This window comes from Salmo trutta, chromosome 11 (assembly GCF_901001165.1).
Source record: "Salmo trutta chromosome 11, fSalTru1.1, whole genome shotgun sequence".
Lineage (NCBI taxonomy): Eukaryota > Metazoa > Chordata > Actinopteri > Salmoniformes > Salmonidae > Salmo > Salmo trutta.
Window position 1 is genome coordinate 6,184,357 of NC_042967.1, and position 27,174 is coordinate 6,211,530.

At 43.6% G+C, this 27,174-nt stretch overlaps 1 protein-coding gene and 1 long non-coding RNA gene across 2 annotated transcripts in view; one reads left to right on the plus strand and one right to left on the minus strand.

Moving 5' to 3' along the window:
- Positions 1-800: 800 nt before the first annotated feature.
- LOC115202148 (uncharacterized) lies at positions 801-9,965 on the minus strand. Its single transcript, XR_003879919.1, has 2 exons — positions 9,678-9,965; positions 801-968 (listed from the first exon to the last, which is right to left on the minus strand). It is a non-coding gene; the product is annotated as an uncharacterized LOC115202148 (long non-coding RNA).
- The window catches only part of zdhhc5a (zDHHC palmitoyltransferase 5a), a 37,644-nt gene continuing 19,301 nt past the window's right edge, over positions 8,832-27,174 (plus strand). Inside the window, exons 1-2 of the mRNA XM_029766076.1 lie at positions 8,832-9,232; positions 21,128-24,066. Coding sequence (XP_029621936.1) covers positions 23,912-24,066 — 155 coding nt within the window. The 5' untranslated portion in view covers positions 8,832-9,232; positions 21,128-23,911. The remainder of the gene's footprint in view (positions 9,233-21,127; positions 24,067-27,174) is intronic.

The window sequence follows — 27,174 nt, forward strand, 5'->3', positions numbered from 1 at the left end:
CTTTTAAGGATATGATCCTTCAATTTTGATGACTCAACCTCAATTATTTCTAATGTTACAAAAAACAATAGTATAAACGGAAAAATGTCAGACAATAGAACTTTACACATGCATGTTTAAAGTACATTATTACTAATCAAAACAATTTCTTAGTATTATCATTAACCTTTTCTGTCTTTGATTATATATGCAAATTAAAGACGGAAATTACATTCTAGAAAGCCTGAATTGTCATTAAAATATAGGTAACACCAGTGACAAAAAGGCAGCACAAGCATTTTTTTTATGTAATGTAGTAAAAATATAAAAATATGTTAAGCTGTCGTTGATTTATAATGTTAAGGGGTTAACTATTATCTGACAAAGTTTTGATATATATTTTTTTATACAACTTGTGAAAGTTGGCTGTTCAAAAAGCCACCATTTTCATAAAATAACCCAATAACTCCACCTGGTGGTAAATTTGGAGAACACCATGACAGCAGATAAGAGTCGGCTACATTAATGAGATTGTGGGTCGGTTTCCAGCAAGATCCGCTCTTGATGTGAAGTCGCAGTTCAGCTGACATTTTAAGTTTTAGTGAACATTAATATGCTTTACGCAATTGTCAGCTGAATACTTACAAAAATTGTTTAAAAAAAGTACTTTCTATTCTATTGTATGATTGTGTTGTGATTTTATTGTGTAGTTGTTCCTTTCTGTTGTGTAGCTGTTCCTGCTTGGAGAGATGTTCCTGTTGTATGATTATATACAGTAGTAATGTGTAGCTGTCCCTGTTGTGTGGTGCCATAGCTCTCTCTGTTGTTGTTGTTGTGGCAGCTATTGTTTAGCTCCTGTTATCGTCCCACAGTCAACGTTGGGCCCTCCCATGACTCTGAGCATGGGCACCAGGTCCTGGGGTAGCAACACATGGGGCCAGGCTGCTGCCCTGAGGCTGGGGGGAACTGACCCTCATTGGATACTATAGCTACAGAGAGAGAGAGAGAGGACAGGGTCAGTATAACACACACACACACACACACACACACACACACACACACACACACACACACACACACACACACACACACACACACACACACACACAGGTATGCAAGAACACATAGACATTCTTGACCTTCATAAATCCGCACTATTCCAGTCTACAATGAGCCCGTCCTCCTATAACTCCACCCACCAGCCTCCTATGACGTACACGCACACAGTATATACAGTACATACACATACGACTTTAATCAAGACATGATCAATCAAAAATCAAAACATGAAATAATTTAGGATGAATTTAGGATGCTTATTGGTATGTTTATTCTCATAAACTGCACTGTAAAGATTGTATAGGAAAGTATAGCACTTTTCCAGATGCTCAAAGCACTTTACATAGTAAAATGGCAAAAGTAGTGTACCATATAGGGAATAGGGTGCCATTTGGGATGTAACCTGTTCTGATTACAGTGACTTTTATATAGGTAGGCCTAAAGCAATGTCCCTTCCCTGGCCCCGGCATGGCCCCCAGCCACTATATTGTCTATGTTCTAAATGTATGTAAATCCCTCTTGCAACCGAGATACCAGCTAAACATTTTTACATTTACATTTTAGTCATTTAGCAGACACCCTTATCCAGAGCAACTTACAGTAGTGAATGCATACATTTCATACATTTTTTCCCCGTACTGGTCCCCCGTGGGAATCAAACCCACAACCCTGGCGTTGCAAACACCATGCTCAACCAACTGAGCCACACTTTGTGTGTGTCTCAAATGGTCTTAAAACTGCATTGTTGGTTAAGGGCTTGTAAGTAAGCACTTCACTGTAAGGTCTACACCTGTTGTATTCGGTGCATGTGACAAATACAATTTGATTTGATATTCCCATAGGACTCTGGTCAAAACTAGTGCACTATATAGGGAATAGGGTGCCTTTTGGGATGTAGCAGCCTACACTGAGTATACAACACATTATGAACACCTGCTTTTTCCATGAAATATACTGACCAGGTGAATCCAGGTGAAAGCTTTGATCCCTTATTGATGTCACTTGTTAAATCCACTTCAAACAGTGTAGATGAAGGGGAGGAGACAAGTTAAATAATGATTTTTAAGCCTGGAGACAATTGAGACATGGGTGCCAGTCACAGGGTGAACGGGCATGACAAAAGATTTAAATGCCTTTCAACAAAGTATGGTAGTAGGTGCCAGGCGGACCGGTTTGTGTCAAGAACTGCAACACTGCTGAGTTTTTCACATTCAACAATTTCTTGTGTGCATCACGAATGGTCCACCACCCAAAGGACTTCCTGCCAACTTGACACAACTGTGGGAAGCATTGGAGTCAACATGGGCCAGCATCTCTGTGGAACGCTTTTGGCACCTTGTAGAGTCTATGCCCCGACGAACTGAGGCTGTTCTGAGGGCCATATTAGGAAGGTGTTCTTCATGTTTCGTACGCTCAGTGTATATCCACTGTGTTCTTGTGACATGCTGTACTTGAAACACACTCTTTTATATGAAATACTCATTCAATAGCCTAATGTTTTCAAGCAGGCCTATGCCTAGAGTAATACACTAACGGGCCATTTACAATAGGAAGCTCTGTGAAACATTGAAAGCAATTCACTTTCAATAGAAGGAAAGTGAGAGAAGTGGAATGGACCGTTGAGCGATGCGAGCATGGGCAAGGGAGCTGAACAGGGCCGGACTAAAGTTCGGGAAAGCTGAACTTGATTCGAATCCTCTACAATATTGCGACATGAGTGACCAATCGAAGCTCACTATAGCTTCCAACCCTTACTGGATTGGCTGGCATTGGCTGTTGATGCGTAGCACTACCTAGCATGGCTTGTTAGCACCCATACGAGGGCGAGGCTAGCATGGCTAGGCGAGTGCCGCTAGCATAGTGTAAATGGCCGGTCTCGCCGTCAAATCTTGTGGGCGAGCCGAATCGCGAGAACCGCTAAAAGTCAAAGTGGGTTGTTGATTGGTGGGAGCCTCCTCGCCGACCTGTCAGCTCCCCGCCACGGCGCCACGAGCAACTGGAAGACGGCAAACAGCATCCCCACGAGCCCTCGCAGAACCCAAGCCAGGAACTGTTCGAACCGGGTCAGCGCCCGGTACTACCGATACCGAAAGATGGCATATTTCGACATGAGATCTCATGCGCCAGAAATTGCTGTCCACTTTAAAAAAAATAAAACAGTAATTGCATGTTTGGAGGATTCCGGATATCTTGCTTATTCCCTCCTGACTCCGGGAAACCTCCAACAGGGATTTCTGAAAAATCTGGGAATTTATTGAAAGTTCCCAGAATTTTGCAACCCTAAATTGAATCATTAAATTCCTAAATTGAACTTGTATTTCATGATTTTGAACTGAATTGAATGAATACTGCATTCTGTTTTAAAGTTACATTTAATAAAATATTCAAATTGAATATGTATATATTCAGTTTCAATATAATTAAATATCCTAACACAAATACAATTTTTGTTGGCACTGAAATCGCTCCATATTACGGTGCTTGTTTACTGAAAACGGACAGAGACGTACCTGTACTAATTATCTATCTGCGTCTGCTAACACCTATGTAAACAGAAAACAGGCCACAAACATGTCACTGAAAAATACTGTCGGCTGCAACTGTGTTAAAACCCGGTTTTAAGTGTACAGTAAGTGTATATTTTGCATTTGTGAAATGATTTTGATGTGATATGAAAGTAGGGTGCTTTATGTTAATAGAACCTTAATGCATTAGGCTGTTTTGGCTTCTAGAGCCAATTCACCACAAAACAGAACAAGGTCCTTGGACTATAAGAAGTAACGTTAGGCTCCTTTAGTCCATTATTGGGCTAACACACTCCCAGCATGAGTCGTGATAAAATGTACCTCTGCCTCGGAGGGTTGTTATGTCAGCCACTGTTTGTAGTGAATAATCAGAAAAGCTGTCTTATTCTTATCCGTATTTTTTTAAACTACCTGTTGTATTCGGCGCGTGTGACTAATACAACTTTATTTGATTTGAACTGTTTATAATCCTTCACTGTGATAATGACAACATCATGAACCTAGGCTACTTTATGAACGTTACCCAGAATTCCCTTTGGCGTCCCCATACTATCAGATATCTTGCAATAAAGCTGAGACTACATTAACTTGATTATTTCTCTGAATCTGCAGTGATACAATTACATAAATGTTATTACATTGTAGCAGAAAGTCTTCTGTAGCTATCGTGTGATGATTCTGTTTTTTTACCACAAGATGACAGCAAAAACAGGAATCCAATGCTCTAGCAGGCACCTGCACTGACACCTTGATCCAAACCACGGGTCTGTATTTCTTCAAAAGTGGAATAGATCAAATAAATTGCAGACGTTGTTTTATGCATGTCTTTTTTTATGCATATTGTTTATCTTCTAATGTAAAGTTATGTATTGGAGCAATTGGTGAACACAGACAGAATAGTTTTACTTTGTGTGCCCTGCTCGTGTGTGTCTATGCATGAGTGCAGGGGCGAAAATCTGATATCAACTTTGGAGGGGACAATTACATGAATTTTCTCAAGAGCAATTCCTGAGGGGGACACCAAAAGTAGTGCTGTAACACATAGCCTACATTGTAATATGGTAAATATATATTGAGGAACCAAAGAAATAAGGTGTTTGCCGTACTCCTAACTACCGGTACCCAAAACTACACAACTAATCACAACAGCAATACCATTGCCTTTAACAAATCTTAGTTCAGTCACCAGTTTAAGTTGAGAGTGGGGGTATCCATGGCATTTTCCAATTATGTTCCTATTTTACAAGTCAAAAAAATTGAGAACCTTTCATAATGTTGCCAAACAAAGACTCAACAAACTTACCTGAGACTCCCTGTCTCTGCCAGTCTGCCCCTGCATATCTGTCCCCAACTCTGCTGTCTGTGTGCCATCTGTTGCCTGCTCTGCCTAATGACATCATTGTGAAACATTTCCATTAGAATTTCATTTCTTTCTTATGAACATTTTATCAACTAGTCTTTGAGATATTAGGCTACTAGGGTTCTTACTATGCGTTTTGGTGTATTGAAAAATACTCTGATGTCCGTCTTTTATTTTTCTGCCATTTTTCTACCTGGCTGGCTGGCTACACACACAGTGTGTAGGTTATTTACAGTAGGAGATGGGCTTCTATCATCTTCAATCATTCTATTTGGGCTTCGATCTAAAAGGTAGCTAGCAAATGTGAAATGGATTAAAATGACAAGAGTTGACAGCTGTATGAGTTCACCATTTACACAACATATGCTGCAACCTTTTGTAATTTTAATAGTTTGTTTCATATTGGCTGGCTTCCAACAATAGCTGAATTTGCAAAGCTAGCGAGCACCAATTCAGTTTCAGTGGTGTTTGCTATAATCTTTGCTACCCGGGTTAAATAAAGGTGAAATAAAATAAATAAATAAAAGTTCACTTGCGACAATTTAGCTTTTGCAACGAGACCATTAAATATATTTAAGACAATGGTAGAAGAGAGTGTAGTTCTGTTCAGTTTGGATTTCAGTTTATTGCTAACCTTATCACAGGGACTTTGAAGCACTAACTTACATCATCTGCATGCTGATTCCATCTTTGACAACGCCACATAAATGGAATAGGTACTAGCTAGCTTAATAGTTAATATTTGCGCGCTAGCTCTGCATATTCAGCTAGTGTGTGTGCGTGATTGACTGGATTAACCTCACGTCAGTTACGTGCATTGAGTGCCTTTCAGACAGTAGATACGACCTCTCTGTTACCTAGCAAGCTAAGGAACTGGCAGTGGATCAAACCATTGTGAGGGAAAGGGTGGGGGGGTCGCAATCTTTTGAAACTTAAAAACGCGCTATTAAGTGTCTATAATCAGCACAATTGCTTTCATTGCGTATTATTAATATTATTTAAATTACATAGATATGTTTCAGTGATATATTGGGGGGGACAAATCATATTTTTCCCAGGATGGGGGGGTCGTGTCCCCCCCGTCCCTCCCGGGATTTCCGCCCCTGCATGAGTGTATTCATCAGTGTATTAACACACCGAGGTTTATCTTTCCTTCACGGCGTGTGGAAGCATTGCTTTGCCATGTCCATCCCCTCTGTTGTCTTTACTCTCCGTGCCAACTACCAAAGGGTTTACAGTACACTCTCTCTTTCTCTCTCACACCACACACACACACACACACACTCACCCACACACTCCCTCTCTCGCTCACACACACTCGCTCCCTCTCGTTGTACCACACACCATTAGAAATCACTTGTCATCCCCATGTCAGCCACCTATGTCAGTATTTCCCCTATATTCATTTAGCAGTGTTTTCTTTATATCTATCATTTTGGGGATAGTAAAGTTGTCCGTATCAACTTAAATGACTAACACCAGATTGCAATTATGTAGAAAAGATAATTGAGCTGTAAATATGTTTTTATTAGATCATCTTTGAGAACTAACAACCACCAGAAAAAAACTACACAGTCAGGGAGAATCTAAAGTTTAAAAAAATGTCATGGCATTGGTCCCCATTGGTTTTGTTATAATGTTTGAGTCACTCAGATAGCATAAGAACACGACATAAGCCATTGCAAAATGTGTAGAATTGCAGGAAATTAGGTTTTAATGTAACTGCCAAGTGAAAATTGAACTTTTAAAAGTTCGTATTCGGTTAACTCATACCCAAACAATGTTGTTGACTCGCCCTATACCTGTATTTGTGGCCAAAGCATAAATTTAATTTAAAATAACACTTCAGAAACCCCACCTCAAACAAAAATGCTTGCTATTTCTTCATAGAGTATGATGTAATACTCAGACATTAAAACCAGTACATCGTGATAGTGCTGACGTCATCCACATATTTCTATTGAAATCTCCAGATGGTGCATGAAGCCGGAAGTATTTTAATTTGAAGCGCGCCATATTGCTGAATGGGGCTAAATTCCACCCCAAAAAATCGCTAATGATCCGTAAGTGTCCGTAACTAGCAAAGGATCATGGTTGATGTAGTCGTTTTCATCCTGCCTGAGAGAGTCAACCCAATGTTGCTAGATGATATCGACGTCAATACCGGATACCAAGTGCAAAGAGCGTACAAGAGGGTGCGAGTCTCCTCATAGCCTACCCATCATGATTGGTCGCACATGCTCCTGTGTGATGACACATTTAATAGTCAGAATGGATCACTATCTAATTAATTATCTAATTTTTTTTGCAAACTTTAAAATAATTCACTCTGGTGATCGAACTTGATCATAATAAACACATTTTAGAGCCCAAAACATGTTGGGCCGTTATGCCGATCAAAATTTACATAGGCTTTCTAGGGCAGACCAGGGCTTTTGGCACCGCTAGGTTGTACACAGTAGCTGACTAGCGGAGCTCGTGACTTCACACTCCAGACCGGACACTTGGGGGCTGGTAATACTCCTCAGTAGGATGAGCTGGCCAGTCAGCGGTCTAAAGGAGGATGAGCTAGCCAGTCTACAAGCGTGAATATTTTTAATGGCCGGTATACGCCCACACCATTCCAACACAGAAAAACTGTTTTTTAACATACTTAATTCCAATTCTTTGGAAGGAAAACTATTTAACTCATATTGTAAGTAATTGTAGGTCATATTTCATAGAAATCTGGAAACACTGGGTAGTTACTTTAAAACAGCAACATTTTGTCTCTGAGGCAAAAAGGAGGGACTCTAAAAATTGCTATTGGCCACACCTCCCTATGCTAACCTTGCCACCGCTGCATACACAATCCTAGGGGAAACACTGTTATGCCATTGTGTGTGATTTCATTAGGGCGATTCAGATTTGTATCATTATGTCTGGTGGTGCTACAGCAGATGTTGGTCAGCTTTGTGTGTGTGTGTGTGTGTGTGTGTGTGTGTGTGTGTGTGTGTGTGTGTGTGAGAGAGCTTTGTGGGGATATGGGTGCGTGGAGAGGGGTTGGGTGGGCTTATTCAAAACTCCTGCTGTCGGTTTAATCCCCTGGCGTGTGTGTGTTTACGTGCCCACACACACTCTGAGACAGTAAACACACACAAATACACACAGTATTTAGTATGTCAGTGTGTCAGAGGGTTTTTCAGCACCCCCCTTTCAGTCAAGGCCTATCTGTCAATCATGCAGTAGGAAAAGCCAGGCTGAAACCACTTACCCAATAAATACCTAATTGTATTTGTTTGTTGGGAGTCAAAATACAATTATTTATTTTGGGAGATCATCTTGTATGGACATTGATTGACCAACACATGACATGATGTATTGTTCTTTATCTCTACTGATGAGTGGGCAAGTTCGTTTTGTATGACCCGGTGTCCCAGGTGTGGAGATTTCATTTAAGGATCAATGAAATTGTCTAATTAAGCAATAATTTTAGGTGGTGTGCTATTTGGCCAATATGCCACTATTGCCTGGATTCAGCCCTTAGCCGTGGTACATTGGCAATATACCAAACACCTGAGGTGCCTTATTGCTATTATAAACTGGTTACCAAAACATGTATTTTTACTGCTCTAATTACATTGGTAACCAGTTTATAATAACAATAAGGCACCTTCGGGGTGTTGTGGTATATGGCCAATAAACCATAGCTAAGGGCTGTGTCCATTAGAACAGCCCTTAGCTGTGGTATATTGGCCATATACCACACCCCCTCGTGCGTTATTGCTTAAATATACCACGGCTTTCAGCCAATCAGCATTCAGTGCGCGAACCACCCAGTTTATAATGTAAAATAGAATATTCCCTATTAGCATCCACTTATTGGTTGACAGACAAACTTTCCAATAGCAAGGAAGGAGGCGGGATTTCAATATCTTCTCGGAGAGAGGTTCATGTACAGTGGACCTCTGCGCTCGGTTGGTGCTGAAAATATATATCGGCTTCGGGCACCTCCATACAATCTACCTGCCGATATCGTTCGTGTCTTGGATTATAAAACGCCTAGCCGTTTTCTAAACACATGCACCGAAGGCCTCGACCAGTGAAAACGAACAGCTTTAGATACTTATCTTTTAGGCGTATACTGTACCGCAATGGAGAAGGACAATGTAGCTATCTAGCCAAATTGCTAACACAGAGGACCCAGCACCAAAACTTCGTATGGAGATTAAAACGGTTATCAATCTAATCTATCAACGGAGGACATTCAACCGTTTTGGGATTTATTCACTCACGGAGCCGGTGTGAATCCATATAGCTAACGTTACAGGTAAATGGCTAGGCAGGTTTGTCAAAATGCTGTTGTGAAAATGGAACCTATGAGCTAATGTTACTGTAGCTAGCTGGGTAAAGGTGGTATCCAACGATAGCTGGCTAGGTAGCTCAAACGCTCAGGTGTTGCCACCAAGCTAGCACAGTTTCCTATCTAGCTAGTAGTTTAGTTAGCCACCAGAAATGACTAACTGGCTAGCAAAATATCCACTCCGTACCACTGAAGCTAGCTACATTTTACAGGGGGCTTTACCTAGTCATAGACTAGTAACGTTAGTCAATTCATAGTTAGCTAACGTTACCATAACCGACTCTCACCTAACACTGTAGACAGTAACATTCATGTCTATTTTCGGGGCAAAGTTGTTGAATCGGCGTCAACGTCCATACAGCCAACCATACCTCACCTCGATGTGAGGCTAACTCATATTTATTACGCTAACCTCAAACGAGTTGTGCTTTAGGGTGTCATCTCGATTCGAGCGAGGCCGGGCCGTCAGAACACATCGGGCTGTACCGCTGCGTCGACCCCAGGTTTGAAGGTATCTTTTCTCAACCTAGACAGGAGAGTGAGTTCGGGGATCCTTTTTGAGGCCTATACAGGAGAGAGAGAGAGAGTGGAACCGCAGCGATACACACCCAAAAATAGACGGGATGGGTTTGTCAGAGAGAATGAGAAAGGGTTCAAATCATATCGCATTTATTCACTGAACGTGAACACAAACGAACCTTTTCGATCGGTTGACGAAGCTTCGGTATCACAGATTTAGTAGAGCCGTAGAATTGTATATAGCCTACCTACCCATTTTAGATTATCCAACCATTTGTCAGCCTTCATGGTTTTTCAGACTACATGAATGGAATATTTCGCTACCCCAGGTGTGCCAATATAATCGTGGGATTACATGAGGCTCAATGCCTGTGTGTGTCAAATCCATACACACAATTTGGAGGTGTGCTAGCTAGTATTTACCAAGTCCAAAAGAAGTCACGTTTTGTGATTTAACTCCTTTCACAATTATTGTCCCCCTGGCTACATATGCAGCATGATGTCCACCTCATAATGTCAAATCACATGCTGCACTAAGGCCAGATACCAACCTGCTGTTTTGTGTGGGGGTGTTGCCTAGCCCTAGTAGCACAGCTTGTGTGCTAACACTTGACAGGGGATCCTGTTGAGGACTGAACACATGATTGTCATCTCCCCTTCAGCTATTTAGATGGTGTTTGGTCCTTTACGTGCACAGGGCACGCATGTGTGTTTCTGCTGGCAGGGTCCACCTTGAAACTTGGGAAGTTTGCAGCATAAAGGGTGGGATAAGATGCAAATGAGCTGTGAGGTCCCAGTAAGATCCTCCCTGTAAGGGAAGGAAAGATCATTGAGAGAGGGAATATTGAAGGTGCATGTATCAAACAAAAGGAGAGGAGATGAGGAGAGGAAGCTATTCAAGAGTATTGGGACACATCTGATCCTCACCTCCATTCTGATGAATGTGGACTGAATGATACACTCAGGGAGTGAACAGCTGTACTCATCATGTATCAAACAAAAGGAGATGAGGAGAGGAAGCTATTCAAGAGTATTGGGACACATCTGATCCTCACCTCCATTCTGATGAATGTGGACTGAATGATACACTCAGGGAGTGAACAGCTGTACTCATCATGTATCAAACAAAAGGAGATGAGGAGAGGAAGCTATTCAAGAGTATTGGGACACATCTGATCCTCACCTCCATTCTGATGAATGTGGACTGAATGATACACTCAGGGAGTGAACAGCTGTACTCGTGTGCCGCTGCCAGCGGATTCCAGGCTCCGGGGCACGACGACTCACTCTGGGCGGCAGACCTCTCCCACCCCATCGATACGCACGCAGAGTCCATTTGAATGCAAATGTATGCACTTCTCCTCAGCTGCCCCACTGGTCCAGGAGAAGTTGTTAGTGGTGGTGTTTAATATGTTACGGTAACCAGGTTTCCATACAACCTTTTTATGTGAGGTAAAGTCCATGTTGGATAAAACATGTCTCTACACGTGTCTCTACAGGCCTGATGGGAACAGCACATTTGTCGGTAAAACTTTTCAAATGCCGGCAAAACAAAATACGCAAGACAAGGTGGGATCTTTTTGTGTCTGTAAAATTAATTGTGTAAGACATTGCAGAAGTACTGATATAATAACCATCATATGAAAGTTAACTTAGAGTCCCGTGGTGATATTTTGTTTGATCCTCCCAATGGGACTCTGGGAAGAATGCAGTTTATTAGGTTACAGATGAAATAAATGAAGTTCACAGGGTAATGAGCTTGATGCTCCTTTCCAAACAAACATTTTTTTTTGCTGTCTTATTCTGCTGACATAATTGATGCTTGACTGCGGTTGGACAAATATAAATAATCTGTTATTTTGTCTATAATAATCTCATCATGTCGGCTATACTATACCTGCACTGTATCTGCTAGCTATTGGCTAGAGCACACGTGCCAAGACCATAGGGGGGACATTGGCTGTATAGCGCAATTTCTTTTGTCACAAAACCATCAGTGGAAATGTGATTGGAAACCCATTTAACTTGTACTTTTTATTTCGGTACATGGGAATTTAACCGCAAAAGTAATTTTTATGTGCACTACGGCTGGTGGGGAAATGGGCATGTTGTTTTTATGCCGATTTTTCTTTTTTTTTTTCTTCTTTTTTTTTTGTATTTTTTTTTTGTATTTTTTTAGTTTATTTTTTAGTATTTTTTTTTTATATATTCTCATGGAAATCTGTTGCCAATTGGATGGAAACCTAGCTAGTAAAGAGAGGAGCTTGTGCCAACAGTCGTGGCCGGCTGGGCGCTACTGCGGCCTATGAGGGAAGGAGGAAACAGTCATTGTGTTCATGAGTGTACTCAACTGCCTTGTTTATTGGGTCTATGTGTGTTGTATCCCACAGTATACACTCATTCTTTCCACCTAACCTCAGTGTTTTGCTTGTCATCGGTTCACTTTTGTGTCAAGGCCCCCTTTCCACAGCATCCGGGACAGCTTTGGTCAGACGTATCCATGGAAACCAATTGAAGCCAAGTTCTTTTGGGCAGGGTGTGGATCTCACTCACACCTAAGAAGTGATAAGGGAACGAAAACCTTTCTGAATGTGTTGTCGTAGATGCAGGGTGGTCTCAGCGTAAAAAAATAACGTTTATTTTTTTATTTTACGAACAGATGACGAGACGAGATGGCCGGGTATTCGTGCCTTTTTAGTGCGGTAACATGGACTCTTAACAACGTGATGAAGCTTTGTTGCTCCTTGCTAAAACATTGCAAGGTGTTGTAGCAAATGAGCACATGTAGAAAGGCGCAGAAGTATAACCTATGACAGTGCATGCAGTCAGGAGGAGAGGGAAAAATGTGCGTCAAAAATCATATACATTTTAACTTTATTATTATTTGCTATTGTAACGGTTAATATGGAGACTGTGGTCATTTGGCTGGCCAATTACCATCATCCAAAATTCCATAATGTCACAGTTCTACTCAGATCATAAGTATATTTTATTGCAAGAAGGAACTGTAAGGACTTTGGTTTGTCAGTTGTGTATATTGTTTCAAGCACCAGATGTAGTGTCATAGTCAAGGGTTGTTTTCTGAATGAATTAATGAATGTACTTCATTATTCCCCATGGATGGGGGCGTGTGATGTAAATGGAATGATGGCTGAACATGTAGAGACCGAGAGATGGGGAGTTCAATGTCCCTGAGCAATGAGGGCATGTAGCCTAGAGACAGACACGCAGCTGTTGTGCACACACGTACACATGTCCCAAAGAATGATGGCTGAAAACGTAGAGACGGAGAGATAGGGCGTTCAAAGCCTCTGAGCAATGAGGGCATGTAACCTAGAGACAGACGCACAGCTGTTGTGCACACACAGACGCATTTACACCGTTGCGTCCAATTACATTGTTCCCCGCTGAGTGTGATGATGTTGGTGAGCATGCCCTACAAGGAAGGCATCAGCTTGTTTTACCCAGCAGCCACCTGAAAAGAAGAGGAAGTGATGATGATCATTAGCTAATCCTCGTGGAATCTGACTGTGTCACAATAGGCTAGCTCTCTGTTTCAGTCTCTCCCTCTCAGCTGTCATCTGTGTCAGTCTTCAAAGCATCTCCTCGCCTCCTCAAAACGCATTGGCGGAGAAGGCCTGAGGGGAGGTACCTTGGATCTTCTCCCTTCCAATGTGATTTGAGAAAGGTGAGGAAAGACAAATTGAGAAAAATTCCCAGATGAAGCAGCTAGTTTGTTGGTTGAGTCAGTGGGAGGTCCTCCACAGCTAGGTCAATGGTCCAGAAGTCAAGACTTCTCCTGGACAGTGGACACCAGAGAAAGAGAGAGAGACACTAGAGACTTGAACACAGGTCCGGTTAGGAGAATACTTATAAAATGCATCCTTGATTCCTTGAAGTTTGATGACAGGTTTAACACGATTATGGTAGAAAAGCATAAGTGAAGATAGATAGGTGTACGCCAAGGTTCTATTACATTGCTTACGCAATGTAAGTTTTGTAGTAGATCCAGACTACATACATACAGTGGCAAGAAAGTATGTGAACCCTTTGGAATTACCTGGATTTCTGCATAAAATGGTCATACAATTTGATCTGATCTCCATCCTAGGTCACAACAGTAGACAAACACAGTCTGCTTAAACTAATAACACCCACACAATTACGTTTTCATGTCTTTATTGAACACTGTGTAAACATTCACAGTGCAGGGTGGGAAAAGTATGTGAACCCTTGGATTTAATAACTGGTTGACCCTCCTTTGGAAGCAATGACCTCAACCAAACGTTTTCGGTAGTGGCGGATCAGACCTGCACAACGGTCTGGATGGATTTTGGACCATTCCTCTTTACAGAACTGTTTCAGTTCAGCAATATTCTTGTGATGCCTGGTGTGGACCGCTCACTTAAGGTCATGCCACTGCATCTCAATCGGGTTGAGGTCAGGACTCTGACTGGGCCACTCCAGAAGGTGTATTTTCTTCTGTTGAAGCCATTCTGTTATTGAAAAACTTCTGTGTTTTGGGTCGTTGTCCTGTTGCATCACCCAACTTCTGTTGAGCTTCAATTGGCGGACAGCCTACATTCTCCTGCAAAAAGTGTTGATAAACTTGGGAATCCATTTTTCCGTTGATGATAGCAAGCTGTCCAGGCCCTGAGGCAGCAAAGCAGACCCAAACCATGATGCTCCCTCCACCATACTTTTGGGATGAGGTTTTGATGTTGGTGTGCTGTGCTGTGCCTATTTTTCTCCACACAATGTTATGTGTTCCTTCCTTTTGCGAACTTCAGACGTGCAGCAATGTTTTTTTGGGACAGCAGTGGCTTCTTCCGTGTTGTCCTCCCATGAACACCAATCTTGTTTAGTGTTTTACGTATTGTAGACTCGTCAACAGAGATGTTAGCATGTTCCAGAGATTTCTGTAAGTCTTTAGCTGACACTAGGATTCTTCTTAACCTCATTGAGCATTCTGCGCTGTGCTCTTGCAGTCATCTTTGCAGGACGGCCAGGCCTAGGGAGAGTAGCAACAGTGCTGAACTTTCTCCATTTATCGACAATTTGTCTTACCGTGGACTGATGAACATCAAGGCTTTTAGAGATACTTTTGTAACCCTTTCCAGCTTTATGCAAGTAAAAAATTCTTAATCTTGGGTCTTCTGAGATCTTTTGTTCGAGGCATGGTTCACATCAGGCAATGCTTCTTGTGAATAGCAAACTCAAATGTTGTGAGTGTTTTCTGTACGGCAAGGCAACACAAACCAACATCTCCAATCTCATCTCATTGATTGGACTCCAGGTTAGCTGAATTCTGACTCCAATTAGCTTTTGGGATAAGTCATTAGCCTAGGGGTTCACATACTTTTTCCAACCTAAACTGTGAATTTTTAAGTGATGTATTCAAAGACAAGAAAAATACAATGTGTGTTATTAGTTTAAGCACACTGTGTGTGTCTGTTGTGACTTTTTATTTTATTTTATGACCAATATTTGCAGAATCCAGGTAATTCCAAAGGGTTCACATACTTTTTCGTGTGTGTGTGTGTGTGTGTGTGTGTGTGTATAAACTCATACAAATAAACGTCCCTTTTTCTGGACCCTGTCTTTCAAAGATAATTTGTAAAAATCCAAATAACTTAACAGATCTTCATTGTAAAGGGTTTAAACACTGTTTCCCATGCTTGTTCAATGAACCATAAACAATTAATGAACATGCACCTGTGGAACGGTCGATAAGACACTAACAGCTTACAGACAGTAGGCAATTAAGGTCACAGTTATGAAAACTTAGGACTCTGAAAAACACCAAAAGACAGATGCTGCAAGGAGGCATGAGGACTGCAGATGTGGCCAGGGCAATAAATTGCAACGTCCGTACTGTGAGACGCCTAAGACAGCGCTACAGGGAGACAGGACGGACAGCTGATCATCCTCGCAGTGGCAGACCACGTGTAACAACACCTACACAGAATTGGTACATCCGAACATCACACCTGCGGGACAGGTACGGGATGGCAACAACAACTGCCCGAGTTACACCAGGAATGCACAATCCCTCCATAAGTGCTCAGACTGTCCGCAATAGGCTGAGAGAGGCTGGACTGAGGGCTGTTGTAAGGCAGGTCCTCACCAGACATCACCGGCAACAACGTCGCCTATGGGCACAAACCCACCATCGCTGGACCAGACAGGACTGGCAAAAAGTGGTCTTCACTGACGAGTTGCGGTTTTGTCTCACCAGGGGGATGGTCGGATTTGCGTTTATCATCGAAGGAATGAGCGTTACACCGAGGCCTGTACTCTGGAGCGGGATCGATTTGGAGGTGGAGGGTCCGTCATGGTCTGGGGCGGTGTGTCACCACCATCGGACTGAGCTTGTTGTCATTGCAGGCAATCTCAACGCTGTGCGTTACAGGGAAGACATCCTCCTCCCTCATGTGGTACCCTTCCTGCAGGCTCATCCTGGCATGACCCTCCAGCATGACAATGCCACCAGCCATACTGCTCGTTCTGTGCGTGATTTCCTGCAAGACAGCAATGTCAGTGTTCTGCCATGACCAGCGAAGAGCCCGGATCTCAATCCCATTGAGCATGTCTGGGAACTGTTGATCGGAGGGTGAGGGCTAGGGCCATTCCCCCCAGAAATGTGAGGGAGCTTGCAGGTGCCTTGGTGGAAGAGTGGGGTAAAATCTCTCAGCAAGAACTGGCAAATCTGGTGCAGTCCATGAGGAGGAGATGCACTGCAGTACTTAATGCAGCTGGTGGCCACACCAGATACTCACTTACTTTTGATGTTGATCCCCTTTGTTCAGGGACACATTATTCCATTTCTGTTAGTTACATGTCTGTGGAACTTGTTCAGTTTGTCTCAGTTGTTGAATCTTATGTTCATACAAATATTTACACATGTTAAGTTGGCTGAAAATAAACGCAGTTGACAGTGATATATATATATATTATATCAGTCAAAAGTTTGGACACCTACTCATTCAAGAGTTTTTCTTTTCTTTTTGCTATTTTCTACATTGTAGAATAATAGTGAAGACATCACACTATGAAATAACACAAATGGAATCATGTAGTAACCAAAAAAAGTGTTAAACAAATCAAAATGTATTTTATTGAGATTCTTCAAAGTTGCCACCCTTTGCATTGATGACAGCTTGGCATACTCTTGGCATTCTCTCAACCAGCTTCATGAGGAATGCTTTTCCAACAGTCTTGAAGGAGTTCCCACATATGTGGAGCACTTGTTGGCTGCTTTTCCTTCACTCTGCGGTCCAACTCATCCCAAACCATCTCAATTGGGTTGACGTCGGTTGATTGTGGAGGCCAGGTCATCTGATGCAGCACTCCATCACTGTCCTTCTTGGTCAAATAGCCCTTACACAGCCTGGAGGTGTGTTTAGGGTCATTGTACTGTTGAAAAATAAATGATATACCCACTAAGCGCATACCAGATGGGACGGCATAATGCTGTGGTAGCCATGCTGGTTAAGTGTGCCTTGAATTCTAAATAAATCTCAGACAGTGTCACCAGCAAAGCCCCATCACACCACTTCCACCATGCTTCACGGTGGGATCCATAAATGCGGAGAACCTCCGTTCACCTACTCTGCGTGTCACAAAGATACGACGGTTAGAACCAAAAAATCTCAAATTTGGACTCATCAGACCAAAGGACAGATTTCCACCAGTCTAAGGTCCAATGCTCGTGTTTCTTGGCCCAACCAAGTATCTTCTTATTATTGGTGTCCTTTAGTAGTGGTTTCTTTGCAGCAATTCGACCATGAAGGCCTGATTCACATAGTCTCCTCTGAACAGATGTTGTTGAGATGGGGTTGTTTTGAGGCTGGTAACTCTAATGAACTTTTCCTCTGCAGCAGAGGTAACTCTGGGTCTTCCTTTCCTGTGGCGGTCCTCATGAGAGCCAGTTTCATCATAGCACTTGATGGTTTTTGTGACTGCGCTTGAAGAAACTTTCAAAGTTCTTGACATTTTCCAGATTGACTGACATGAAAGTCTTAAAGTAGTGATGGACTGTCATTTCTCTTTGCTTATTTGAGCTGTTCTTGCCATAATATGAACTTGGTCTTTTACCAAATAGGGCTACCTTCTGTATACCACCCCTACCTTGTCAGAACACAACTGATTGGCTGAAACGCATTAAGAAGGAAAGAAATTCCACAAATTAATTTTTAACAAGGCACACCTGTTAATTGAAATGCATTCCTGTTGACTACCTCATGAAGCTGGTTGAGAGAATGCCAAGAGTGTGCAAAGCTGTCATCAAGGCAAAGGGTGGCTACTTTGAAGAATTTAAAATATATTTGGTTACTACATGATTCTATATGAGTTATTTCATAGTTTTGATGTCTTCATTATTATTCTACAATGTAGAAAATAGTAAAAATAAAGAAAACCCTGGAATGAGTAGGTGTGTCCAAACTTTTGACTGGTACTGTATATATAATAATCTCAGTCCATCTGTGGTCACGTTTGAGTATCTAGTCATTTCTCAGCACCTGGTACCCCCTAGTCCTCATCAGATGTTTACATACCTTTTACGCTGTAGAGGGGACGAATACCTATTGTTGGTCACGCATGACCGGTTCTGATTGCATATCTCCGCGACAGCCCCAGAAATGAGGTGAACGCGGGCAGGGCGTAGCACTGCAATGAATCATATTGTGTGTCTGTGTTTCTGTTTCTCCCCACGGCAGTAAGACCTACTACACTGATTAGGCAATCATCCACACTCATGTTACATTCACTCACTCTCAGTGTGTGTGTGTGTGTGTGTGTGTGTGTGTGTGTGTGTGTGTGTGTGTGTGTGTGCCAGTTTTGCCCGCTATGTGTAATCTTTCTCTAGATCTCAGTACTATGACAGTGTAGGCAGAGACAGCCTTTTCCTGGCAAGATGCTACTGCTACAGGCTAACCATCTATTTAGTGTCCCAAATGGCTCCCTATGTAGTGCACTACTTTTGGACCAGGGCCCATAGGGTAGTGCACTTTCTAGGGAATAGGATGCCGTCTGGAACAGCCTATATCAGTGTCCATGCTGCGTCCCAATACTCCTAGGATAGCATCTGTTTCACTCCGATAACCATTGGTCTGAGTGATACACGCCAGTCTTCTCTCTCTTACCAGTCAGGCCAGAGGTGTTCCCGACCATGTGAACTGACTAGGGAAAACTCTGGGCCTTATTTATATGGCTATAACTAGCTAGCGCCGTGGTTTTTCCTTGGTCTGGTCAGAAAACTCCTGGTCTGCCTACCTAGCTACCTACATGATGATGAAGGGAAGGAGATGAGGATACTAGGAGGTTAATGAATTCCATTGGGACGTAGCCCAGAGCAGAGGTCTATATATTTGACAAATCCCATTGGAATTTAGCACAAAGCAGAGGAGAAGTTTATATGTTACAGACATACTAGCGATTTTAAAAATAAATGTCAAAATATTATTGTCACTATCCTGTCTTTCCCTCCTCCTTATGTTGGAGATGGAGATTCCGGAAGGAGAGTGAGAGAGGTATCAGTCATAGATGATAGTCATAGACTCTTTTAAGTCCAGAATGAACAGTTAGGGTTAGGCTTACTATCCAAGGAGACGGATCGGGGGTGAGGCCTTGCGACAGACTAGCGTCCTGTCTAGGGGGTGTACTTATACCTCAAGCTGCCTCCCACTACAGAAACAGGAGATAGGGCGAGTATCGCCGTTCTGGCTCGGAAGAGGCTTACTTGGGTTGTGTCCCAAACTACACCCTAGATCCTTTTATAGTACACTACCTTTGACCAGGGCCCTATAGTAAAGAAAAAAGATGGGGCCCAGGTGAAAGGTAGTGCGCTCTAAAGGAAACGGAGGTGCCGTTTGGGGCGTACACTTAGAAGAACCTGGGCGGTCATGTTACAGGATGTGTATTAGTGTTTGAATGATTCAGGTCGTCAGTCTGACTGTCACCGTCACTTCCTGTCTCTGCATAGCTGAGCCTGATATCTATAGGCATGTCCCCTGTTAGTCAGCCTGTTTAGAAGTACATCACCCTAATTACAGACCTGACCGGTGTAAGAGGCGGCACATTGGAGAAAAACTAGTTTTTTTAAAAGCGTTGTGCAATGGAAACGTTTTTATTGGACTAGTTCAGTTAGTCCCTCCCTCTTTTGTCTGTTTTGTGCCTAATGAATACAACCCCTTGGGAAGGATGTCACAAAGTGACCGGTGTTGAGTTGACTACTTCAACTGTCAAAGGGGAGATAGGGAGCGCCTAATTGGTTGAGGAACGGACAATTCAACCCAATACAATTTTAAAGCACTTTGAGATTGAGGGAAAAAATGCTAAGCCACTATAAATGCATTTTTTTTTTTTTTTTTTTCACGAGTTATAGTAACTTGCTGACGTTTGCACTCTAGTAAGGACTTAGGACTCTGTGGTGGTTCAGTGAAATTCACGAGTCTGAATGGAGCTTGATCTCAGGTGCTGCATCTTATCCCCGTCTTCTCACCGAATGTGGTGTACAAGGGGCTGTGTTCTGGAGAACTTATTTCAACAAAGGAGGCAGGGCCTTCTGAAAAAAAACGGCAAAATGAGCATTGTTATTGTGCAAGTTCAGGTTGTACCCTCTGTTTCGAAGCGCGCGCTCTCATTTCCTTCCAACCGCGGCGTCCTTCGCAGGCACAGAATCACAGTCACTCACATTCGCTCAGTCTCACTCGTACGTTCACGATTCACACCCTCTGACATCGGTTGTGTCTGAATGGCACATGGGGCCCTGGTTATAGGGCGCAACTCCCATTGAGTTGGCTGAATGTGAAAACCGTCATCTCTCAACACCTTGTCAAACGCTGTGTCGGAGACGTGGGACAGGACATTTTTATCGATCACACTCTTCCAGATGAATCCCTGGAGGGCTAACGGAATATCTGCCAGACCCAATCGCACACCTTGTTTTTATTGGTTAGTTTTTAGGAACCAGAATGATTGCTGGCCCGAGAGAAGAAGAAGGAAAAAAATATTACCCACAGACACACTCACGGCTGACGAACTCACTCGCGTACACACACACAGTGACAGCAGCAGGTAACTTCCACAGCAGAAGCAAGGTGAACAACGGAAGCCTTCCTGCGAGACCAGTTGCCGCTCGACATTGAACGCTGTTTGTTTACGATGAAGTCCCATACGTAGAATTGTCCGTGGTTCACGGTGGAGCTAAACACATGTATCTCTCTCCCACACTTTTCCTCCCTCTCTCTTATTCTCACCCTCCCCTTTCTTTCCCTCTATCCCATCTGTCTCTCTCTCCCCTCCCTCGTTCTCTCCTACCCCCCCCCTCCCTCCTTCTAGGAGCTGTGTCCCAGCAGACATCTAGAGGCCCTGCCACACATCTCTGGCTAAAGAGAGGAAGACGAGGATCGCCAGTGACACCACAGCGGGGGTGGAGAGAGCGACCGTGCCTGTTGGAAAACCTGTTGGATTTAAATTCTCTTTATTACAGATTATCCCACTGCTCTCCTCACTGCCACCCTCCCCCTTCACACACACTCACACAGACACACACTCACACACGCAGACGTAGAGACGGACACACACAGAATCACACACTGACTCAGACAGTAGAGACGGATAGACAGAAACTAACACCGTTAGACACACACACAAACTCACACACACACACAGAATCACACACACTCCTCTAGAAGTAGCCCTCGAGAGTCACATAAACGTCTCACAGTCACTCAGACTCGCACTCCGAGACTCAGTTGGTTCTCAGGGGTCGTGGTGGGAGGGTGTGCCCCTCCCCCTCGTTGCACTCCGCTGGGGGACGGAAGTAGAGGAATGGCCCTGGGGGAATGGCTGGCTGGCTGCCTCGCTCAGTGAGACGGAGGCTTATGTAACTAACAGCCCGCCTCATCTTTCTCTCCTTGGCTAGCTAACACAGCTGGGCCTTGAGTCTACAGACACTGGGGAGGAGCTCATCAGCCCCAACTAGGGAATACAGCTTCCAGCTTCTAATCTTCAGGCCTTCATCCTTCCTCTCTGGGTTCAACTTCACATTGCTTTTATTTTTTTTGTATCCTTTTTATTTATTTTTTTACCATTTTCCAGGAGGACCTTTTAAGGGTGTTTTGGATATGTGTACCCTCACGGACACCTCCAGGTTACAGGGACACACACAATTTGACCTGTCTACACGTCTTCTTCGACACACACCTGTAGCAGGTGGGATCGGCCTCTGAGACTTCCTGCTTGTCTCCCATTGGCTCAGGGATGCCCCGACCAGGAAGAACAAAGTCTGAGAGTCTGTCTACGAGCACATTGGCATTTTTTAAGACGCTGTTTGGACTGAAGGGACAGCCATTTAATTAGTGAGGAAACTAGCTGACTTCCAGAGTAACTATAGGACTGCTTGATATTCGCCTCCACTGATTTTTTTTGCTCTCGTTTTGATGTTTTGTTTTTCCTATCTCATCTGACGATTGAGCCGACCAGGGAGAAAAATAACCAGAGACAAGAATCCCACTTGGCCACAATCAAAGACCATTTTGCTACGTCTTTCTCTTTCCCTCATTATGCATATCAACTACCTGTTTACATACTAGACCAGCTACAGCGATAGCCTACCTTTCTATCGAGGCAGAAAAGAAACGATTTAAGTTGCGATCTTTTTATGTATTTTACCTGCGACAAATCAAAAACCTTGCAATCAATCTCTACCTCTCAATCGCGTCATACCCTTTTGAAAACGTCTGTGTCAGAACCAAATCCATACTCAAGTCGGTCTACATCCCAGACCGAGTAGTGTACAGACTGAACAGTCGACAGACCGTCCAATCTACAGACCTAAACAATCTGTCATCTTAGTCTGGAAGGGGAGAAGGTTAATTGGGTCTGAATGTCATTGAACTGAACCAGAGATCTTTTGAAATATTAAGTTATTGATACAAGCTTTCATTGAACAGGGAATGTATAGCAGGTCAACCAAGACGATCTGCCTCATCCTCTGTACCTAACTGACATTTTGACGCCCGAGGTTGAGTTGTGTTTTTGAAACCATTTATGAGTCTAGGGGACTAGATGAGAGTAAGATTGTAATGAATAAAGAAGAAATGTAAGTTAAAACTGCTTCACCAAATCATATACGTTATGCTTTACTAGGACATCGTCCGAGATTTTTATATACCACACCCAAACAATCAAGCCATATCACTGCTTTTTATTATTTTTTGTTGCACTATTTTATTTTTGTATCGTAAAATCACTAAGCCTTCAACTAAGTTATTTACCTCTCGCACGATCACATTTCTTGATATTCCTCTTTAAAATGTCAAGATATTGACCCAAATCCACTGTAAGGAACCATTTTAAAGACGAAAGAAAAACCAAGCAATTAAAATGTATCAGCCTTGAGATTGCCACACAATTGAGCAGAAGTTGTTGTTGTTGCCCTCCTATATAAGCCGGTAGTTCAAGCATAGAGCGGCAAACGCCTCTATCTTACAAGAACACGTCTTTAAATAGTGGCTTTGTTTATCTTCATGTTCCAGTCCACTTTTATGTTGACCTGTGTGTTGTCCGGAGGACAGCAAAACAAAAGCCTTATCGTGGAGGCGCTTTAAGCCTCTAGTGGCTGGCAGAGTGCATCTCAATCAAATACCCCCCTCTATCTCTGTCTTACCCCCTCCTTTCAAATACCCTCTGTCTTATCTTACCACCTCCTCTTAGACGAGGCCAAAGGTCAATTTCAATAGACATCAAACAACTTCAAGCAAAGGGACAGAGTTGTTTTATGAACACACGGTTTAGGGAGAGGCCAATCTACCCTTTCTTTCTTTTCATCTCCCTCTTTCCGGTGAACATGCAGAAACGTTGGTCTTCTCTCGTCCTGGTCCGATTGAGAAGGGGACTCCTCTACCTCCCTCTCTAACTCCTTCAATCCCTCTCTATCTGTGCTCTTTCTCTTAATCTCTCCCCCCCTCTTTATCTATAATCCCTCCATCCACACACACCAAACAAATCCTCCCTACCCCCTCATCCCCACCCTTCCTGGGTGGGGTAATTCCACCATCTCCCCTCTACCCCCCCCGAGTAATCAAAAGCATTATAGCCCCCCTCCCCTCTCCCCCTGTGATGCCGGGCAGCAGTAAGAGTGGGGGTGCGGGTGGCCTCCCCTCGCCCCCCCACACCGCCTCCCCGTCCCGGCCACTTCGTCCGTCCCGCTACGTACCCGTGTCGGCGGCGACGGCCTTCCTGGTGGGATCCACCACGCTCTTCTTCTGCTTCACGTGAGTACGACCAAACCGCCACCCCCCCCGTCACACACGCACACACGTCAGATACACACACGTCATATACACATGTCATACACAGATGTTCAAATGCATGGCGTGTACACGTCCTACACAAGTCACACACACACACACCAGACCATCTCCTCAAACACACCCACACCTTTACATAAACACTTATCACCTCACTTGGTGAGTTCTCTGCCTTTCTAGAAAGACACACTCACATGCACATCAATTCCAACACACACCAGTCCCCTACCGCCTGTCTGTAGTGTGACAGTTATTGAGTAGTGCACAGTCAGTCAACCCCTGGCAATGGGACAGAGCAGAGCAACGTCAGACGTAAAGACACACACTCCTCTCTCTACTCAACATGCTCCTCAGCTCTCTCTCTACTCGACATGCTCCTCAGCTCTCTCTCTACTCGACATGCTCCTCAGCTCTCTCTCTACTCGACATGCTTCTCAGCTCTCTCTCTACTCGACATGTTCCTCAGCTCTCTCTCTACTCGACATGCTCCTCAGCTCTCTCTCTACTCGACATGCTCCTCAGCTCTCTCTCTACTCGACATGCTCCTCAGCTCTCTCTCTACTCGACATGCTCCTCAGCTCTCTCTACTCGACATGCTCCTCAGCTCTCTCTCTACTCGACATGCTCCTCAGCTCTCTCTCTACTCGACATGCTCCTCAGCTCTCTCTCTACTCGACATGCTCCCCAGCTCTCTCTCTACTCGACATGCTCCCCAGCTCTCTCTCTACTCGACATGCTCCTCAGCTCTCTCTCTACTCGACATGCTCCCCAGCTCTCTCTCTACTCGACATGCTCCTCAGCTCTCTCTCTACTCGACATGCTCCTCAGCTCTCTCTCTACTCGACATGCTCCTCAGCTCTCTCTCTACTCGACATGCTCCCCAGCTCTCTCTCTACTCGACATGCTCCTCAGCTCTCTCTCTACTCGACATGCTCCCCAGCTCGCTCTCTACTCGACATGCTCCCCAGCTCGCTCTCTACTCGACATGCTCCTCAGCTCTCTCTCTACTCGACATGCTCCTCAGCTCTCTCTCTACTCGACATGCTCCTCAGCTCTCTCTCTACTCGACATGCTCCTCAGCTCTCTCTACTCGACATCCTCCTCAGCTCTCTCTCTACTCGACATGCTCCTCAGCTCTCTCTACTCGACATGCTCCTCAGCTCTCTCTCTACTCGACATGCTCCTCAGCTCTCTCTCTACTCGACATGCTCCCCAGCTCTCTCTCTACTCGACATGCTCCCCAGCTCTCTCTCTACTCGACATGCTCCTCAGCTCTCTCTCTACTCGACATGCTCCTCAGCTCTCTCTCTACTCGACATGCTCCTCAGCTCTCTCTCTACTCGACATGCTCCTCAGCTCTCTCTCTACTCGACATGCTCCTCAGCTCTCTCTCTACTCGACATGCTCCTCAGCTCTCTCTCTACTCGACATGCTCCTCAGCTCTCTCTCTACTCGACATGCTCCTCAGCTCTCTCTCTACTCGACATGCTCCTCAGCTCTCTCTCTACTCGACATGCTCCCCAGCTCGCTCTCTACTCGACATGCTCCCCAGCTCTCTCTCTACTCGACATGCTCCTCAGATCTCTTTCTCAATTAAATTCAAGGGGCTTTATTGGCATTGGAAACATATATTAACATTGCCAAAGCAAGTGAAGTAGAAAATATACGAAAGTGAAATAAACAAAAATGAACGGTAAACATTACACTCACAGAAGTTCCAAAAGAGTAAAGACAATACAAATGTCATATTATGTGTATATACAGTGTTTTAACGATGTGAAAATAGTGAAAGTACAAAAGGGGAAAAAAAATAAACATAAATATGGGTTGTATTTACAGTGGTGTTTGTTCTTCACTGGTTTACTTTTTCTTGCGGCAACAGGTCACAAATCTTGCTGCTGTGATGCACACTGCAGTATTTCACCCAATAGATATGGGAGTTTATCAAAATCGGGTTTGTTTTCAAATTCTTTGTGGATCTGTGTAATCTGAGGGAAATATGTTTCTCTAATATGGTCATACATTGGGCAGGAGGTTAGGAAGTGCATCTCAGTTTCCACCTCATTTTGTGGGCAGTGTGCACATAGCCTGTTTTCTCTTGAGAGCCAGGTCTGTCTACGGCGTCCTTTCTCAATAGCAAGGCTATGCTCACTGAGTCTATACATAGTCAAAGCGTTCCTTAAGTTTGGGTCAGTCAAAGTGGTCAGGTATTCTGCCACTGTGTACTCTCTGATTAGGGCCGAATAGTATTCTAGTTTGCTCTTTTTTTGTTAATTCTTTCCCATGTGTAAAGTAATTATCTTTTTGATTTCTCATGATTTGGTTGGGTCTTCTTGTCTTGCTGTCCTGGGCTCTGTGGGGTGTGTTTGTGAACAGAGCCCCAGGACCAGCTTGCTTAGGGGACTCTTCTCCAGGTTCATCTCTCTGTAGGTGATGCCTTTGTTATGGAAGGTTTGGGAAATCGCTTCCTTTTAGGTGGTTGTAGAATTTAACGTCTCTTTTCTGGATTTTGATACTTAGCTGGTATCGGCCTAATTCTGCTCTGCATGCATTATTTGGTGTTCTACGTTGTTCACAGAGGATATTTTAACAGAATTCTTCATGCAGAGTCTCAATTTGGTGTTTGTCCCATTTTGTGAGTTCTTGGTTGGTGAGCGGACCTCAGACTTCACAACCATAAAGGGTTCTATAACTGATTTAAAGTATTTTTAGCTAGATCCTAATTGGTATGTCGAATTTTATGTTCCTTTTGATGGCATAGAATGCACTTCTTGCCTTGTCTCTCAGCTCATTCACAGCTTTTTGGAAGTTACTTGTGGAGCTGATGTTTAGGCCGAGGTATGTATAGTTTTTTTGTGTGCTCTAAGCAAACGGTGTCTAGATGGAATTTGTATTTGTGGTCTTGGCGACTGGACCTTTTTTGGAACACCATTATTTTGGTCTTACTGAGATTTACTGTCAGGGCCCAGGTCTGACAGAATCTGTGCAGAAGATCTAGGTGCTGCTGTAGGCCCTCCTTGGTTGGTGAGGGAAGCACTAGATCATCAGCAAACAGTAGACATTTGACTTCAG